The 19040-nt window shown below is 36.2% G+C and overlaps 2 protein-coding genes across 3 annotated transcripts in view; one reads left to right on the top strand and one right to left on the bottom strand.

The window, feature by feature from the left end:
• LOC306866831 (cytoskeleton-associated protein 5-like) overlaps positions 1-12610 on the bottom strand; it is a 29893-nt gene extending 17283 nt beyond the window's left edge. Inside the window, exons 1-20 of the mRNA XM_079412214.1 lie at positions 12496-12610; positions 11146-11232; positions 9523-9716; positions 8455-8661; positions 8177-8348; positions 7876-8008; positions 7526-7629; positions 7322-7435; positions 7134-7238; positions 6937-7026; positions 6687-6851; positions 6455-6583; positions 5602-5754; positions 5428-5526; positions 5226-5336; positions 5038-5130; positions 4763-4948; positions 1100-1194; positions 943-1000; positions 593-718 (exon numbers count right to left, since the gene is read on the bottom strand). Coding sequence (XP_079268340.1) covers positions 593-718; positions 943-1000; positions 1100-1194; positions 4763-4948; positions 5038-5130; positions 5226-5336; positions 5428-5526; positions 5602-5754; positions 6455-6583; positions 6687-6851; positions 6937-7026; positions 7134-7238; positions 7322-7435; positions 7526-7629; positions 7876-8008; positions 8177-8348; positions 8455-8661; positions 9523-9716; positions 11146-11202 — 2391 coding nt within the window. The 5' untranslated portion in view covers positions 11203-11232; positions 12496-12610. The remainder of the gene's footprint in view (positions 1-592; positions 719-942; positions 1001-1099; positions 1195-4762; positions 4949-5037; positions 5131-5225; positions 5337-5427; positions 5527-5601; positions 5755-6454; positions 6584-6686; positions 6852-6936; positions 7027-7133; positions 7239-7321; positions 7436-7525; positions 7630-7875; positions 8009-8176; positions 8349-8454; positions 8662-9522; positions 9717-11145; positions 11233-12495) is intronic.
• A 1679-nt stretch (positions 12611-14289) lies between these two features.
• Positions 14290-18672, top strand: LOC306866836 (centriolar satellite-associated tubulin polyglutamylase complex regulator 1-like). Of its 2 annotated transcripts, none has more exons than XM_079412220.1 (9): positions 14290-14411; positions 14561-14663; positions 14917-15047; positions 15164-15248; positions 15351-15436; positions 16273-16468; positions 17880-17989; positions 18109-18199; positions 18330-18672. In XM_079412220.1, the coding sequence occupies exons 1-8, from the start codon at positions 14363-14365 to the stop codon at positions 18174-18176; spliced, it is 828 nt and encodes a 275-aa protein (XP_079268346.1). In that variant the 5' UTR covers positions 14290-14362; the 3' UTR covers positions 18177-18199; positions 18330-18672. The 2 variants fall into 2 exon arrangements, with proteins under 2 accessions (XP_079268346.1, XP_079268345.1); XM_079412219.1 differs by having other exon boundaries at positions 14300-14411; positions 18109-18172.
• Positions 18673-19040: the final 368 nt, after the last annotated feature.

The following is a 19040-nucleotide window of genomic DNA, read 5'->3' as shown; positions in this document are numbered from 1 at the left end:
CTTAAATTGAACGACAATTTTTTTTTTATAAATATATATATTTTATTTAATTTCTTTGCACTTCATCTCTTTTAATTTACTTGTTTTTTCCTGTTCCTTTTATTTTATTATTCTCTGATTTACTGATTTATTTACGTTTATTTCTTTGATGTAATTTTGTTTTAGTTTGTTTACTTGTTTTCTTTTACTCAAGTTTATTTTATTTATGTTCTTGGTTATTTAACTTAATAAATCAAAGAAAACCAGTCAACAAATGCCTTTTGAAATTGGTTTCAAATACATCTGTAGTGTGAAATTAAGATTGTGCCCTTGCAAACAATCTGCTTTGATAAACAAGGTGTAACTAATGGACAAAACATGATCATTGCAGACAATGAAGCAGTAAAAATAAACAAATACACCCCTATTATGTAGACATAAACTAGGTAGGGAGGGACTAGCAATTCCAAATTAAAACGATGAATAAGCAGGTGTGGTTAAAATGATTATGTACATAAAACAGGTTTTAATGCGAGCTAAAACCCAGTGATGGTCAAGGCAACTCTTTGAAACGGCCAATTTCAAATACTGTTTTTCAAAAGGGCATATTTACCTTTTCAAACTCAGCATCAATTTGTGAAAGGAGGGCAGGTTTTTCGTCTTCAAAGAACATGCGCAGGGGAGCGCCCATGTACAGATACATGACTCCCAACAGAGTGATCGCTGATATCCTCACAGCCTGAAGTTAACATGAACAGCTCATTACACACAATTATATCAGGATTTACAGTGCAGTTTGACCAAATATCAAGATAGCCATAATATTCCAGGCAAATAATGTTTATTAAATCACCATCACTAGAAAGTGTTGCAGAATAAGGGACCATTAAACATGCCTTTCCACTTGAAATGAAATTTATTGTTATGTATACTGAAACCATGACTCACAAAAAAACTACTCACAGGATTTGTGGCACCCAGAGCAGTTTTGACATTGTTGATGAACGCCTTGACATTTATTCTGGATTAAGGGGGGGATTAGATTCAGAGTCATAAATGAGGAAGAGATTAACAGCATGAAGAAAAAAATAAAAAATAAATTCAGGTATACACTGCTCACCCTGCAAATCCAAACTCCTTCATGGCATTGGCCAACCAATTCAGCGTCTCTGCTTGATTTTTAGGGTTTTTCTGAGTGAAAGCCATCGAGACAACCTGCGAATTAAGAAACAAGGACAATTATTTAAATCATACATTTTATAATGCCATAATATATGATGTTTAATAATCAAATAAACCACTATTAGTACCAATAAAAGTATTAAACATGTATATGATAATAATCAGGCATGTGATCAGTTAGACAAAAAAGGAAAATCTGACCACGCCCACAATCCATGCCCCCAGCACTTATTAAAAATATATATTTTGGCACATTAAAAAGGTCTCTCTTATATTGTAATACATATTGTCCAGAAAAAATAAAAAGCAGCATTTAATAATCACGATAGCAATATAATATAATAAAGTGCTATAATAGATTATAATAAATAGGTGTGGGAATCTTTAATCACCTTACGATCCGATCTGGATCCGATTCTGGGAGTCACGATCCGATTCCAGAACGATTCTTGATCTACTTTTCCCCCCCTTATTAATTAATTTAGTTAGTTTACAGACTTAAGAATTTAAAATGTTAAGAATTTTAAATGAATATAACTTCAAAACATACAAGTAGCAAATAATAAAGAGGAGCATAGAAAAACAAAGAGTGCTTTCAGTATCTAAGATTATCTGAACGTTTCCCATTCAAGAACTGTGAGTGATTTTTCTTCTTTACTGTTGTTTTTTTCCTATGACATCATAGGCAGCGCGAGATCTAATAAGCTGCATTCACGCACGGATCTCTTTTGAAATATTAGTAATGTGGTTTGTCCTGTACGTTTAATCCCTTAAGACATAACATTAATTTTGTGTCATAAAACCATTTTGAGACGCAAGTACATTAAAGCAGTCTACACAAAAAAGCGCACGTCAGCATTTGAAGTTGAAAGCAGCCTTCTGTTAGTGAGGTTCATATACAAGTCCACTGCATTCCAAACCACATAAATGATAACTTCGTAGAGCATTTGTAAGGAAAATACAGACGGGCGAGACCGCACACTTCAAGTGTAACATCAAACAAAGCGTGCGTCTCTCACAGCGCATCCTGTGCAATGAAGCTCGTGAATGTCGATGTAATTCGCTTCAACTTATCCGAACTTTATGAAAGATTCTCAGAATCAATCCAGAATCGTTGGAGAGAGAATCGCGATGCATAGATGGATCGATTTTTATCTCCCACCCCTAATAATAAAGTATATAGAATTGTTATTATTATAAAATTACCTGCCAGAAGTTTGGAAACATTACAATTAATGATTTTGAAATATCTTCAGCTCAAGGCTAAATTTATTTGATCAACATAGTAAAAAAAAAAAAAAAAAAAAAAAAAAAAAAAAAAAAATCCAGCAATATTGTGAAATATTACTACAAATTTAAAAAAAAAAAGTTTTCAATTTTAATATATTATAAAATGTAATTCCTGTGATGCAAAGAAGAATTTTCTTCATTACTCCAGTTTTCAGAGACAATTTTGCTGCTTTATATTTTATGTGGAAAGAGTGATACTCTTTATTTTTCAGGATTGTTTGATAAATATAAAGTTTAATGAACAACAATTATTTGCATTTATCAAATATATAAATTTTGTTAATGCATTCATTAAATGGAAATCATTTTAAATGCTTTCGTTTTTATCACTTTCACGCATGATGAATGGAACTAACGGTGAATCGAAATAAAAAAAAAAACAGGCTGTAGTCTGACGCGCTACATGTCTGCTGTTACAGTACTATTATATGATTACATCACAACCGTTGCACTAGCAATCTCAAATTCTCACCGCCATTCATAAAAAGTCACCGGGTCGAATAACACGTTTCAGCGCTGATTCTACTCACGTTTGGCGCTTTGAATCATTTGAACTGTCCTGCAGATGGCGCCGCGAGCTCGTGCAGCGCTCTCAGAACCATTCCATCCATGATGTTTCATAAAACAATCTTTTCGCAGTTTATTTAGCTAACAGCTTAAGGCCATTTGCGATATTTCAATCATCATGCAGTACCCCCCCACCCCTCCCCAGAAAAAAAAAAAAACCTCGGATCTATGCGAATCACATGGGTCGTCCCTCAGAGGTTGGAAGATACGGAAATCCGTATTTATACCACAAAAAAAACAAAAAAAATACATCCCTGAATGATACAACAGCAACAAGTTTTTTACTTTAATTACTATTCATAATAATAATAATAATAATAGTAATACATAAAAAAAAAAAAGGTACTACACTTACTACAACTAATTCAGACGTTTAAAAAGGATACAATAAACACGTCTATTACTGTTATTATAAAATAAATGTCAAATAACTTAAAAAGCAAAAACAAAATGGAAACTATTAATTTCCTGCTAGTTTAAAGGTAGGGTAGGCAATTTCGTAAAGGCTAACTACAGCCCACCCTTCCAACATAACTGCTCTGTTTCCGTTTTTTTCCAGCATAAAATCATTCATTTATCTTGCAATTAATGAAAATTAAACAAATCTTATTTTATTTTTGGAAAATAAAGGGGATTTAATATTACAATTAGAACATTGAAGACATTTTATGATTATTCCTTAAAAATAAGGTTTTAATCATTTTAGTAGGCTATTACGTACATTCTACTGAACAATAGGAATATATTTCTGCTGCAATGTCTACAATTGAAACCCGAACTGTTATTTTGACGGGTTGCCGTGAATACCTTTATCCTCATATCATATAATCCTCATATCATATAATGCGCATGAAGTGACTCTCAGAGCAGTTCTTGAGATGTTGTTCTGTATTTAGGTCCTCATTTAGTGAGGCGGCAGACGTTAATATCACCACAAGCCTCACGCACGCTTCTGTATGAGTAGCAAACAAAACCGCACATCTGTGCCATACATTACAAAATAAATAAAATGAACTTGACCTTCAAGGGGGATGGGGGGTGCCGTTGGGAGGGCGGGCCGCCCTCCTAAGATAATGGCAGGGGAAACACTGGTGGAGGACTGAATGCAATGCTGTCAGATTACATTAAGTCTCATTCACCACTGAGAAAACATTACAGTACGAAGTAACAAAATTACTAATAATAATAATAGCGCCTTTCATTCTTGCTGGAACGCGCTGATGACGTATCACGTCTGCGTGAACAGGGAGCACAGAGGTATGAAAATACATATTTTGATAGGCAGGCGGGACAGCCTATCAATTCAATTCAAGTTTTTGTATAGTGCTTTTCACAATACAAATGGATGAAAAGCAGCTTTACACAAAATTTTAGTTTCTACATTATATTTACTAGTAGCTTATCAGTGGTGACTATGTCAAGTTGCACATATTCATGCAATTAATTGATGACATGAAATCAAACAGACGGTGAATACTAACTGCAATGATTGTGTTAAAAAAATTTTTTTTTAATGTTTGAGGATTCAGAACGAACATTTTGATTGGACAAATTTGATGGTCCTATGCATCCACAAACGCTATATAAATACATATACATTTTGACCACTTAATTTAGTTAGTTTAATTTAGTTTAGATTGCTATCGGGATGTAAAGAAACTTTCAACCAGCAAAAACGTTTCTGAACCAAATCACCTACCCTGCCTTTAAAATGAAGAAACAGTCCCACACCACAAATACCAACCTGCTCAGCAGTCCACGGCAGAGAACAGGCCTCCCCAATCGCAGTGAGAGCCTCTTTAGCGTTACTTCCACACTTCACGTCTCCAATCTTATCAACCAGACCATCCAGAACCACCAATGCCGATGTCTTTGAGAACGATCCCTTTTGTGCGATTAAACCCACAATGTGGAGCTTCATTTGCATGACCTGGAGATGGAAAGATACTTGAAACTAGCACCAGATCGAATGCCAAATGCTGAGAATTAAGAACAGCCCTACGTGGTTAAGAGGACTACCTGAAAGTTGGTCTCTTTCCATCCAGGTTTCTTAGCCAGCATCTTGACTAAAGCCTGGCACGGCATTTCAGATTTGTCGATCTGCTCCACAGCCTAAGCAAAACACATTCTTTAGAGCATGTTCCTAAAGTTGAAATCATTGCAAATAAGCTGAAACAGCACACAAATTAAAGACAAAATCCAGTCACCCTCTGAAACTCTTCCATGCAAGCAAGTCTCTCCTTCCAGTTACCGCTGTCCAGCAGCTGCATACAGGAGGCTGGGAGCACAGCGGCAGCCTTCTCCTCACAAACTTCAGGCTAATTAACACATCAATAACAATTACATAACAGTGGTCAACAGTTGGTCAAGTTTGATAAAATAAATGTCAATGTAAAATTGCAGACATACAGATAACTCAGTCTCAACAATCTCCTTTGTGTCTGAAGCTTTCTTGGACTTCGCACTTGGGGCAGAGGCAGGTTTGCCCTTCTTGGGAGGTCCTGCAGCCTGTTCATAAAGAATGAGAAGTTAATTTGCCTTGCTTAAAAAGAACTGATTTAACAAAAAAAGAACTGATGATACCTTTGCAGCAGCAGCTTTCTTAGGAGGCCCGGATGGTTTGGCAGGTGCTTCAACAGGTGGAGGTGCTTTTGCAGTAGGTTTCTCTTTCTTCTCTCCTCCCCCACCTGCTCCTTTCTTTCCAACAAGCTCCACTTTATCAGCACATTCTTTTATCTATTAATGCATGAAACAAGAAGGAAGAGTAATGAACTTTTGCACTAGTTCCACCTACAGTCTGTTCATTGACTGCCTGATACACATTTGTATGGAAAACTCGCAGTTAGTCCAAAGGTGTGGGTCATTCACCTTCAACTGGCTGGTTTTATGCAATTTTAGAAATTTTACAAGGTTCCAAGTTAATACAAAAAAAAAAAAAAAAAAAAAGGCTGATTGTTTTAGACCTTTCAGCATTGCAGGTTCTTAAAGGACAATTTACATTAAAAACACTGAATTATTTTGCTGTTACAGTAGAATGTCAGTATGAAAGAGACCAACAATTTAAACAAAGGACCATTATTTAAAATACAGATTAATAATCTAAAACCTCATATTACAAAGTTAACTCTGTAATTCACAATATTTAGAATCTAATGAATCTCTCAGTACAAGAGATTCAATACATTTATTAAACAATATTGCATATGCATGCCCATTTGCCCAATTTTTACACAAGTCACTTAGTCTTTGAAAAACATCTCTGGCAAATCCTACTGTACATAGTGTGCCTAAATTAGAGCCTAAATTCACTTGAAGCATTTAAAAAAAATGAAGACTAAAATAACTAAAATTGTAATTTATTTGTTATCAGCTATTATATTAATATGCCTCAAAAAGCTGCAACCTAAATGTTGTGATGCAAAGCTAACATTTTTACCTTGTCCAACTTGAGTTTGTCAATATCAGCAAGGAATGGGTTAACTGCTTTCTCCCCTACTACCTTCATGGCTGTCCCCAAAGCCTCAAAAGCAGCATCTCTAACCTCCGGCGCAGAATCATTCACTTGCTGCACAGAGAGAAGAGGGACAACCAAATTCAAGACCTAAAGACACCAGCACTGACATGTTTCAGAAAGTGTTTCAGTGCGTTTACTGGTGAGGAACCTGTACCTTGAGGAACGCTGCACAGAAGGGCTTCAGAACGCTTTTTGGCAATGTGCTCGGGGTACAGTGACGAAAGCTTCTAGCGAGGAACAGTGAAGCCTGTTGCTTGATGGACGGGTTCTTGTTGTCCATCACTCCCAGAATATCCTCACTGATGTTTTGCAAGGTTGTCTGCAATACAATTGCCATTTTCCAGGTTATTAATAACTGATTTCAAATCAGTTGTCAATTGACACCATGCATTTTGAATACTCACAGTAAGGAAGACTGCATCAATGGCCTCCTGCAAGGCCTGAACCACCTGAGGTTTCTTCTCCTTGAACTTCTCCAAGATGGTTGGCACCACCTTCAAAAGAAAACATTTTAAACGGCTGTCTATTTACTTTGAACAACCATCATGATTTGCTTATCTTTTTTCCGTGGAGTTCATATTGCGTCATTGTGAGCACTTACTTGACCTGCATATGTCCCAAACTTCTTCCTCAATCCTGTCGCCAGACAAGCCAAGCATTTGGCTGCCATGGCCACTAGCATCACATTGGCATCTTTCCCAATAACCTAGAACAACAAAAGGTAGTATTTCCTAATAGACTTGCTCACACAGGATATCCTGTTACCCAGAATCCCACTAGGACTGTTACCTTTTTTAGCGCTCGAACCAGGTCCCCATAGTCTCCGTTCTCTAGTTTTGGGTTCTTAGTCAAAGCCTCCACTGCCTCCAATGCTTCCTTCCTCTCCTGCCATTTTTTTGCTTCCTGTAATGAGAAAGAAAAATGATGCAGGAATGAAATTGACAAAACCCCAATATGATTTAAACAGATTAGGGGTATGTTGTTCTGACTTACTATTTTCTCATAGAAGTCTTTAGGAAGTTTAGAAAGGATCTCGACAGCTTCCAAAAGCTCATAAGGATCCACCGGAGCAGCTTCAACCTCATCATCATCGTCTCCTAAAGTCAGAAATTGAAATTTAAGAAAAAGCTGTAATAAAATATCCATCTCCTTTTAAAAGTTACAAAAATATAGATGCTTTGTACAAATTGGCACATACAAATTGGCACATATAGATGGCATACTATGACAGACAGTTATAAAAACAGGATTAGGAAAAATTAGTTCAAACTGAATGCTTAATTTTCACTAGTGCCTTGAACCACTGACTGCTTTTTGCACTGGTGTAGAAGCTGTATTCTCACCGTCTGCCTCATCTCCTCCTGCAGCCTGCTGTTGTTCAAACTTGGTCTTAAGGTCCTGTTGAGAGCGCAAGAACCTGGTCTGCTTAGGAGCTGCGGTTGGCAGTTTCACCCATTCTTCCTCCAACTCTTTCAACTGAAAGAAAAGTATCAAATAAAAAAAATATTACAACCTGTATACACCGTTAACATGGAGAGATGAATGCCTCAACTCAAAAGAGCCAGTCTATACTAATATCTCAATGCACATTTTTAAGTGAACACATTATGTATTTGAAAACTTAATTGAGAAAAGCAGTCTCACCTGTACAGAGTTGATATTCTGGAGGGGAGCTCGCAGCGCATCACGGATCCATCTATAGATCTCCACCGCCAGCAATTTGGCCTCATCTCGAACTGCTTTTTCTCGAGACTCAAACAATTTTGGCAACACTTTCACAACAGGTTTGAGAGTTATGATCTTGGATCCAAATTCACTGAAAAATAAATTTACAAGTATTTTATGCTGAATAAGTGCCAGCAAGTGACTATTTGACTACCGCATTTCCTTATGGTTAACAAGTTTAAAAATTGCCTACTTACCAAAGTGCTTTCCTTAGCGTCTCAATGCAAGCGACAACAATTTTGGGGTTCTTGTTATCCAGTCCTTTGATCAACTCATCCTGGACCACCTCTGCTTTCTCAATCTCTATGTACATGAGACATATATCAGTTCCCAGCTCCTTAGCTCGTGCTTTGGGCTGGTTGAAGACTTTGCTGACCACTCCAGAAACCACTTCCCCTGTTGTCCTGCAAGACAAGACTCTCCATTAGATCATTAAGACATTATAGATACTAGGCTCCACAAATCAACATTCTCTAGAAAATTCTTCTACACAGCACCAAGACTGTTCCCCGTTTAATGCACCAACTTGAAGACAACTTTGGTGTCACAGATAGCTAAAAATAATCTTCTATTACTTCAATTGAACATATTGCTTTCAGGATTTATCTGTGATTGTCTCCCTAAAGCAAACTGAGTAAATCACATTAAAACACAAACATAATAGAATAAGTTACTTGGTTTCATATCGTTCCTTTATCCAATCTTAATTAAAGAGTTTATTGCACCATTAACAATGACTGACCAGATTCTATTCAGCTATATTTAGACAGTCACAAAGACATCAACCCAATAATGGAAAGCAGTGCCCAGAGCAGCAGAAATGTAGGCCTTTTTTTCTGTGATGCATGTCTAAATTTAAGGAATAGCAGTGTTCCTCATGGAAAAATAAGGAAATGAGGTACATTTCCATGTTTTCTTAATGGGTTAAAGCTACTATGTTCCTATAAACAAGACACCTACTTTGCTTGATGACTCTCACTCAATCCAGAAATAGATTTTCACCGGGTATCACATTTCTGCTTTGTTCCAAAACTCAGTTGTAAACTAAAAGCTCTTACAAAACGTTATCCCATATAAAACAGGTCACAGAAACAAAGAGCTGCTCAGGGATCGAGGGAAAAGCAAACGCTGCCATTAATGCTCCAAGGACAAAATTAGTGGTTCGTGAAACTCGCTTGAAACTTAGCAAGAAGTCAAAGACTTCTGTTGTGTAAACTACTTCTATGGTGCTTCTTGGCATTTTGGGACAAAATGGGACTACTTACTTGCCAGCCACGTGTGCATTCTCGATAAAAGCAAGTGCTGCCTCCAGTCCTTTGAGTTGGGCTACAGCATTTGAATCTGTTACAAATTTCTTTATAAGTCCAAGGTATTTGCCCCATTCTGGGCTCTTCTCGTCTTCTATCTTCTGGAAGAGCTTCAATGCTTCCTCGTATCCGTTTAGTCTCGCTTTCCAAATCTAAGGGAAACCGGAAGATCAATCATGACAACAAACAACCAAATAAATGAGCTTGTTGATGTAACTGATCCACTTTCTTCAGGGCCTGACATATGTTTAATCACCATTATTCATAATACAGGACACATGAACTCAAGGTCACTATGTATGAAATGCTTTATCATCCTGAGTGGCAATGTGCGGTATATGCAAAAACTCAGGTCGATAAAACGAAGTACCAGTTATTAAACAATTTTTATCAAGAAACTGAAGCAAAACTTCTTTAATGTGGTGTGACCAAGCAATTTAAAAATCTGTCAGATTGAACCAGATGATTCAAACAGAAGCACTACTATTCACTACCATCTCCACCCGATTGTCCCGCCTCTTTACTACAAGTTCCAGCAAGAATAAAAATGAATGAAACTCAGAGGGTATGTTGAAAGAAGCAACACAATTGGCTGAAACCCATCATCTAATCGTCCAATCAGTTTAAACTGCAGAAAGACGTCACATGTAAACAACCTGTCACCTAACATTACATTCACCTCAGGAAAGTTCTCCAGTAGCTAGTTAGGAAAATTAACTCTGGAAAACATCAGAAAGATTAGATTTTTTTTGTTTGTTTTAATTAACACTTATTTAGCAAGGACGCACGCATTCAATTAATAAAGTGACAGTAAACATTTCTAATGTTACAAAAGACTTCCATTTCAAATAAAATAAATGCTGAATTTTGAACTTTCTATTAAAAAACAAAAATGCTAAATATTTATTGAGCAACAAAATCAGCATATAAGAATGATTTCTGAAAGATCATGTGACACTTAAGACCAAATAAGGTCTCCTCAAACTTCAGCATTACCATTAGAGGCATAAGTTACATTTTAAAATAAACAGTTACAATTTTAAATTGAAATTTTACAATTTTACTGTTTTTTAAACAAATAAATGCGGACTTGGTGAGCATAAGAGACTTGTTTTAACAACATTACTTATAACACACACAGTTCAAATTACTACAGTTTAAACCTAATCCTACCAAATAAACATATAAAATGATTTTAACAGTGTCCAGGATTTGCAGTGGCTTGGAGCAGAAACAACTGAAAACTGACACTTTCTTTTTTATTAAAAACCTAAAAATGAGTTTTTGGGTGCGAGTGATGCAAAATGACTTAACATGATTTTGATGGCAAAGCAGTTTTTCAATTGTAAATGAGATTGCTGACAACATAGGCATTAGATTTCCATAAAGACATTACTTGAACTATGTAATAGTAATAGTTCTTGTTTAATTCAGTGGTTTGCATGCATTCATCTCTGAAGACAACAATTAGGGTGATCGAACCGCTGACAGTTTAGTTCTACAACCACAAAAGCTGGTCCTTCTTACACCATCAGGGGATTTTGGATGGGTCAAAATATAAAAGTAGCCGGGATCACTCACCTTGTGTTCACATTTTTGGTCGATGGGTAACTTCATCCATTCACTGTCATCCCCCATGGCTGTTTTCTGTCTGTCTTATCTATTCAACTAAACAAAGGAAGGGGAAACTTTGGTTCCTCGCACAGCATACAAAGCAGAACAAAAAAGTTGTATTGCAATCACACTAATTTTTACACTTCATCACAGCTTTCTGCCCTAAATATGTAAAAGTCACAGTTTAAGACCACATAAATGCAGAATTTTAGAGTTTAATGTTAATTAGGCATCTTTGAGTTCATCTGATGCATGCAACAAACATCTCAAACATCTAAAGCATTCAGAACAAATATAATTAAGATGGCATGAGAAACCTGACCAGCTTGTCACAATAACTTTGCAAGATCATCATCCACATGCATTTCAACAACAACCTCCAGACAGAGGAAATTCTTGATTCACTTCACTGCAAATGCACACATCATCCAGATCTGCAGCCAAAGCAGAGCAACATCCACTAATGCATCTCCCAGAAGAGGCTAGTTTCATATTACATATCGATCCGAGCCGAAAACTAAATCCTTAAACACAAAAGCCCAGGCCTTATAAGAGAGGAAAACACAAAATGTACACAAGATACGTGTAGGAGAATGATGCATGCAGAAACTGCCGCCAATTCAGCCCGCCCAAAACAAACATAATAAGCAAACAAGGACATTTATACGCAAAAGCATCCGTTTAAATGCATAAATAATGATAAATGACGTAGTTTGAGGGTTTTAAAAACGCTACAGTGGTTAGCAGCGCATCACATGCGAGAACATTATCGAGGTGCAGCAGAGCCGTTAGTGACCCGCAGCTGCTGTCGCTCGGGCCGTCGCTTTCTGCAGGATAACACGTTTAAATATGGTCCTACTTTAATCAGGACATAGCAAATTTACTCCTTACAGCATTCTAAAACCATTCCCGTGTATGGGTTGTTTAGCTTCAAAGAGTAAATATGGCTAAATTTAAATATACCGGTTAGCTGTTAGCACATACGCGGCCCTGACTGACTGTCTGTTAGTCCTGCAACAGCTTTAACCATCACGAGATTCAAACAAATATCGCCATTTTCACAGCTTTCCCCAACAAACACAACGCTTGAAATGTCAAAAATTAATCCTTGCTGTCTCATCCAACCTGATATGCGACGACGAAATGAAAAACCTGACTCACACTATTGTTTGTCACAGACATTAAAGCGGCTTGATATTATTCAGTCCGTCACTAAAACTGAAGCCCTCGAATAAAACGCAGCAAACTATAACGAGGCTTAAAATGGCTTTCGTGTAATAATCTCCGATCATAAGTAAATATTTCCATTTTAGTTACCTGCTTTTAGAGAGGGAAGACAGGGCGATCTTCATCAGCTGGGACCAATATTTGGTCATTACTCTCCAGGCTTTGAAACGCCTCCGAGTCTCTCCGAGTCCCTCCGAGTTGCTCCGAGTCGCTCCGAGGGCGGGGAGACATAGAAGGAGACGCCTAGCTTTCATTCAAACCACCTCTTCGTTTGTTATAGGCTGCATAGAGCATTTTTATGCTGTTAAACATGTTTTTATTGGATATGTAGTTTTTTAATATATTTGTGCATCAATAAAGTGAGCATGAAATTACAGAATGTTAGTGTTTAATCTTATATTGTTTATATTGTCCTCATGTGGTTTATGAGGACACAAATTTGTATAATGACATGGGTATGACAGAGGTATTACAATATGAAGGTGGTTTATGAGGACACTGCCTATGTCCCCGTAATTCAAAAGGCTTAAAAAACATACTACATGGTGTTTTTTTTTAATCTAAAAATGCACAAAGTCTCCTGTGAGGACTAAGTTTAGGTGTAGGGTTGGTGTAGGGCAATAGCACACACAGTTTGTTCAGTATAAAAACCATTACGCCTATGGAGAGTCCCCATAAACCACAAAAACCAACATATGTGTGTGTGTGTGTGTGTGTGTGTGTGTGTATATATATATATATATATATATATATATATATATATATATATATGTGACCCTGGACCACAAAACCAGTCATAAGTGTTAATTTTTCAAAACTGAGATTTTTACATCATCTGAAATCTGAATAAATAAGATTTCCAAAGATGTATGTTAGGATAGAACAATATTTGGCTGAGATACAACTATTTGAAAATCTGGAATCTGAGGGCACAAAAAAATCTAAATATTGAGAAAATCACCTTTAAATTTGTCCAAATTAAAGTCTTAGCAATGCATATTACTAGTTTTGATATATTTACAGTAGGAAATGTATTAAATATCTTCATGGAACATGATCTTTACTTAATATCCTAATGATTTTTGGCATAAAATAAAAATCTATAATTTTGACCGATACAATGTATTTTTGGCTATTGATACAAATATACCCGTGCTACTTATGACTGGTTTTGTGGTCCAGGGTCACATATATATATATATATATATATATATATTTATAACGTGTGTAATATAAGATACATGTATATGTATATCATAATACATAAAATAACTGTACATAGTAATAACTTGACGTAACCTGCCAAGGATTTTTTAATTTGCATTGTAAAATATGTAATTTTTTTAATATTACATTTACATAATAAATAAAATGTAGCTTTTTAAAAACTAAACACCCTTTTAGCGTGCTTTTGTTAATGATATGTACACGCACTGTGGTGGCACAAAAATACTTAATTACAGATCCTCGTGGATTAGTATTTAAATGGGCAGCCATATGGGCGCAGTAAAACAGCTGCGCTGCGCATGCGCGGGTTTCCATAGACGCGGCTGCATCAACAAAAACTGACGAAACACAGCCAAGCATTTTTTAAAAAAGAGGGCGAGACTCCACGCAGCGCTCACGTCCGTGTTATGTCACGTGCTGCTCAACCGCGTCGTCTATTGGTTGGTTTATATCCCTAGATGAATTTGAGCAAAGATACTGAGGTTCTTACATAAATACAAAATAAATGTTTCGGGACAAAGCTCAGATATCGACTTCCAGTGTTCCTATATTTTTTAAATAAGAGAACGCAGTCTATTTAAATACGTTTTAACAGCAATTTTAACCCTGAGCCCTAAGAAACTACAGATGCAGTGCAGAGTGGGCACACTGACCGCTAAAGAAGCTTAGAGACGCCATTCTGAATGGGTTACCAGCAGAGTCATCTAATCATTCAGAACCATAAAACACCATGAAAATGAACACGGATCGATTCAACCTCACTGTTGACGAGTATCTATGTATGTTACGGTTATCATTGCTTTGGTGGTTCGTAGATTGACAAGCTGCAGTCGGTTCCTGGATAACTGCTTGCAGAATGATTGACAGATGCATTGAACATTTTTAACACACCACTGTCATGTCACTGCCTTTTCTTTTTCCTTTCCAGCTGAAACGAATGTCCTCTTCTATCTCAACGATGCAGTCACACAGCTGCTTGAACATAAAGAGGAATATACTCAGTTCGGTGTGGTCCGATATTTAGCAGAATAGTAAGTTGTTATTATTTAGCACTTATACAGCTATATCATTTTTGTTTATTTATTAATAAATAATTATACGTTATATAAATAATATATTATAGTTATTTATTATTATTTACTAATACATTGGCACACACAATATTTATTGTTATTTATTAATTCATTTGTTTATAATAATATTTTATTTTAGTAATATATATGAATATTTTTAAATACAGATATTACCATGTTGCATGTCCCAAAATATAATATAATTTTGCAGTTTTACCAGTGTGAAAAATGGGAATCATGTGCTCTTCAGGGAATTCAGTTACATCAAGGCAACTTCTCAAAACAGAGAGTCTTTCATCCATATCTTCTGGAAATGCTTCAGACAGATTGGCAAAAATGGGGGTAAGCAGAGCCAGATGTCCCCTTTTATCATTTTTTAAGTCAAGCCATAACTCTTTACTTTAGTTGCTTGCATTGGTGTGTTTACTGTGAACAAATTTGGCTGTTTCTTCTTGCAGATCTGTTGGCAATGTCAGAATACAGTTCACTTTTACAGCTGTTGTGTCCTGACTTTCCTACTGAGATGATAAAAAATGCAGCCAGGTAGATGCATATTTGTATTTTGACGTTTCCTTGACCGTCCCTAACCCTTGACCGTTCTCTCCTTTCATATTGATATTTAACAGATTTTTTTTTCTGTTGTAGGATTGTCCTTATAGACGATGCCACAGACTGTCTAATGTCATTCTCAGATTTTATTTATTTATTCCAAATCCAGTTCTATTATGAAGGTAATAAAATTTATAATATAATAATATAATATAATTAGTGCTGTCAAACGATTAATCATGATTAATCGCATCCGAAATAAAAGTTTTTGTTTACATAATATATATTTAATATAATTTATTATGTATATATAAATACACACACAAATACAGTATATATTTAACAAATATTTACATGTATATACATTTATATTCTTATATTTGATATTATTTATAAATATATTTAATATATAAATATAAACATTTTCTTAAATATATACATGCATGTGTTTGTATTTATATATAAATAATAATTATATACAGTATACACTCATATATTATGTAAACAAAAACTTATTTTGGATGCGATTAATCGTTTGACAGCACTAAATATAATATAATATATAACACAATATGAAGCTGTGATTATAACTGTAATAATAAGCTGTATTTTTGTAATTATTCACTTTGGTAGTATTGAGATTCTTAAAGTTTTGAGTCAAACAACCTACTTTAGTTGCCAAAAAAAGAAAATTTAAGTTAATTCAGATTAAATTAAATATTGAAAAAAAACAATGTAACCACTTAAAATAAACGATTTTCCTTATACAAATAAAATGAAAAGTAAAATCTTGATGTTAAAAAAGTAGATTCAGGTGTTATTAGTCAAGCACCCAATCACAAAAGCACTGGTGATATTTAAAGGTCTTGCTTACAACAAAAGCCGTTCTGACCTTGAGAGTTTAACTGCGGTTGTAACAAAATACCAGAGTGACATCACTCGCATGTGAAAGCGTTTCTATGGTTACTCGAGGCTCCATCTTTCATCGGAATGATCTCATCCTCATTCACTTTCACAGAGTTTGTGGAGAGTGTGTCTGTGATTTACCAAGACCTGCTGTCGGGGAAGAGCCCAAACACCGTCATAGTCCCGACCTCCACCTCGGTGGAGCAGTTATCCAGCACAGCCAATGAGGTGCCAGATGCTCAAGAAGGCATAGACTCCTCCATCTTTTATGAATGCATCAAGGGACTTTGTGAGAGGTTTAAACACAAGTAAGACAAAAATTAAGACATTTTTTATCATCATTCATTCATAATATATGAAAGTGACATGACATACGGCCAAGTATGGTGACCCATCTGCATTTATCCCATCCAAAGTGCACACACACAGCAGTGAACACACACACACCGTGAACACACACCCGGAGCAGTGGGCAGCCATTTATGCTGCAGCGCCCGGGGAGCAGTTGGGGGTTCGGTGCCTTGCTCAAGGGCACCTCAGTCGTGGTATTGAGGGTGGAGAGAGCGCTGGACATTCACTCCCCCCACCTACAATCCCTGCCGGTCCGAGACTCGAACCCGCAACCTTTGGATTACGAGTCCGAATCTCTAACCATTAGGCCACGACTTCCCCTAATATATTGTCATTTTAGTACTTCAACGTATTTTATATTTTAAACTTATTGATACCAGTTTGTTGCCAAGGTAACATCAGCTAAGAACAGGAAACGGAGGCTACAATAGCACAGGCTCACCAAATTTGGACAATAGAAGATTGGAAAAACGTTGCCTGGTCTGATAAGTCTCGATTTCTGCTGCGACATTCAGATGGTAGGGTCAGAAATTGCCGTAAAGAACATGAAAGCATGGATCCATCCTGCCTTGTCTCAACGGTTCAGGCTGGTGGTGGTGGTGTAATGGTGTGGGGGATGTTTTCTTGGCACACTTTGGTCCCCTTAGTACCAATTGAGCATCGTTTAAATGCCACAGCCTACCTGAGTATTGTTGCTGACCATGTCCATCCCTTTATGACTACATCTTCTGATGGCTACTTCCAGCAGGATAATGCACCATGTCACAAAGCTCAAATCATCTCAGACTGGTTTCTTGAACATGACAATGAGTTCACTTTACTCAAATGGCCTCCACAGTCACCAGATCTCAATCCAATAGAGCCTTTGGGATGTGGTGGAACGGGAGATTCGCGTCATAGATGTGCAGCCGACAAATCTGCAGCAACTGCGTGATGCTATCATGTCAATATGGACCAAAATCTCTGAGGAATGTTTCCAACACCTTGTTGAATCTATGCCACGAAGAATTAAGGCAGTTCTGAAGGCAAAAGGGGGTCCAACCCGGTACTAGCAAGGTGTACCTAATAAAGTGGCCAGTGATTGTATATATAAAATGTTAACATTTCAATTCTAATTTTTTTTTTTTAAATAGTTAAAATAATTTAAAGAGTTATTTTATTACTCTTGAATTTGCTATATATTTTTAATTATATTCAATTTATATTTAAATATATAATTATATTTAAATTAAATTTGACTTATTGGATCTATATTTAAATACAATTATAATAATATGCTTATGTAGTAACTTGTTTATGACTAAATTTAATGGCACCCTCTATAGCCATCCTTACTACTAGAATATGATAGTGATATAATTTTCCCAGGTTTCCTTCCACTGTTGCCATTAAGGAGATCTTAGAGAGCAGTCAGCGAGTGTCTTTCAATGGCTTCCTGATGGCCTTGGCCAAACATGAGGGAGTAAACCAAGACATCGGTGAGCATTAGATGATGCTTAAATGTATTTCTGAATACTTGTAACTTTTATTATTACAAATATAAACTGAATGCTTCAGTTTATATATTAGATCTTGTGTCATTTCATTTATTTATCAGGTGCTCTTCCCAATAAATCGGACCTGCTGATTGATCCAGAGATGGACCAGGAGCTGGAGAGACTGTGAGAGAGACGGACTTGCTTCAAAGAGTATATTACAGTCACTTGCTGGTTAACTATAAACCATCTGTTATTAAACAACGAATAGCTTGCTAACAATCTTTTTATATTTAACACTAATATACTAGCATTTGATGCTATATTTCTGTGATTCTTCCAGCATAGCTCAAGTCGCCATCAGCCCGACGTCCAACAATAGCAGCAGCAGCGTTGTGGGACAGAAGGAAACGTCCAAGAAGGCCTCACCGCGCAAGTCCCTGCACCAACGCAAGAGGATCGAAATGGAGAGCGACGGTTCTACAGAGGAGACTGACTCTTCTGAGAATTAACATGCACAGACCTGCTTGTTAGCATCTTTATGATTTTTTTTAGACTACTGTTAGTGCCGGTTCACTAATTTGATTAGAATAGTGGCGTTTCAATAGTGCTGATGCGTGTCGGTGTTCACTACTTTCTAGTTCTGTGGGCGTCTCTGTAACCCAACTACTTCTGTTGCTGAAGCCAAAAAAAAAAATACAAAAAAAAAATTGAGCCATATTGTCTGAAATGACAATTATTTTATCTTAACTTCTTGTTAGAACTGTTGCTTAAAAGAAACATTCAGTAGTAGATTAATTAATCTGTGATGGACTTAACCCAAAGAATATCATATTTGAGTGCAGTAACATATATGTCAAATTTAGTTTTATTAAACAAAGATCAGTAATATATATATATATATAAATAAAAAAATCCATTAACTTTTATTCAGGAAGAATGCATTAAAATGATCAGAAGTTGAGACTTTTTTATTTTTACATCGTTACAAATATATCTATTTACCATAAATGTTGTTCTTTTGAAATTTTCAACACTGATCATTTTTTAAGCA

The sequence above is a fragment of the Barbus barbus genome, assembly GCF_936440315.1.
Source record: "Barbus barbus genome assembly, chromosome: 48".
Classification (NCBI taxonomy): Eukaryota; Metazoa; Chordata; class Actinopteri; order Cypriniformes; family Cyprinidae; genus Barbus; species Barbus barbus.
The sequence above is the reverse complement of the archived record's forward strand: the minus strand, read 5'-3'. Positions and strand labels throughout refer to the sequence as shown.

Bases quoted from the DNA above. Each gene is read 5' to 3' on its own strand.
- LOC306866836 (XM_079412219.1), top strand. From the start codon at position 14,363: ATGAAAATGAACACGGATCGATTCAACCTCACTGTTGACGAGTATCTA. The intron at 14,664-14,916 runs GTAAGTTGTTAT...ATAATTTTGCAG, and splicing joins GTCCGATATTTAGCAGAATA to TTTTACCAGTGTGAAAAATG. The intron at 16,469-17,879 runs GTAAGACAAAAA...TAATTTTCCCAG, and splicing joins TGTGAGAGGTTTAAACACAA to GTTTCCTTCCACTGTTGCCA.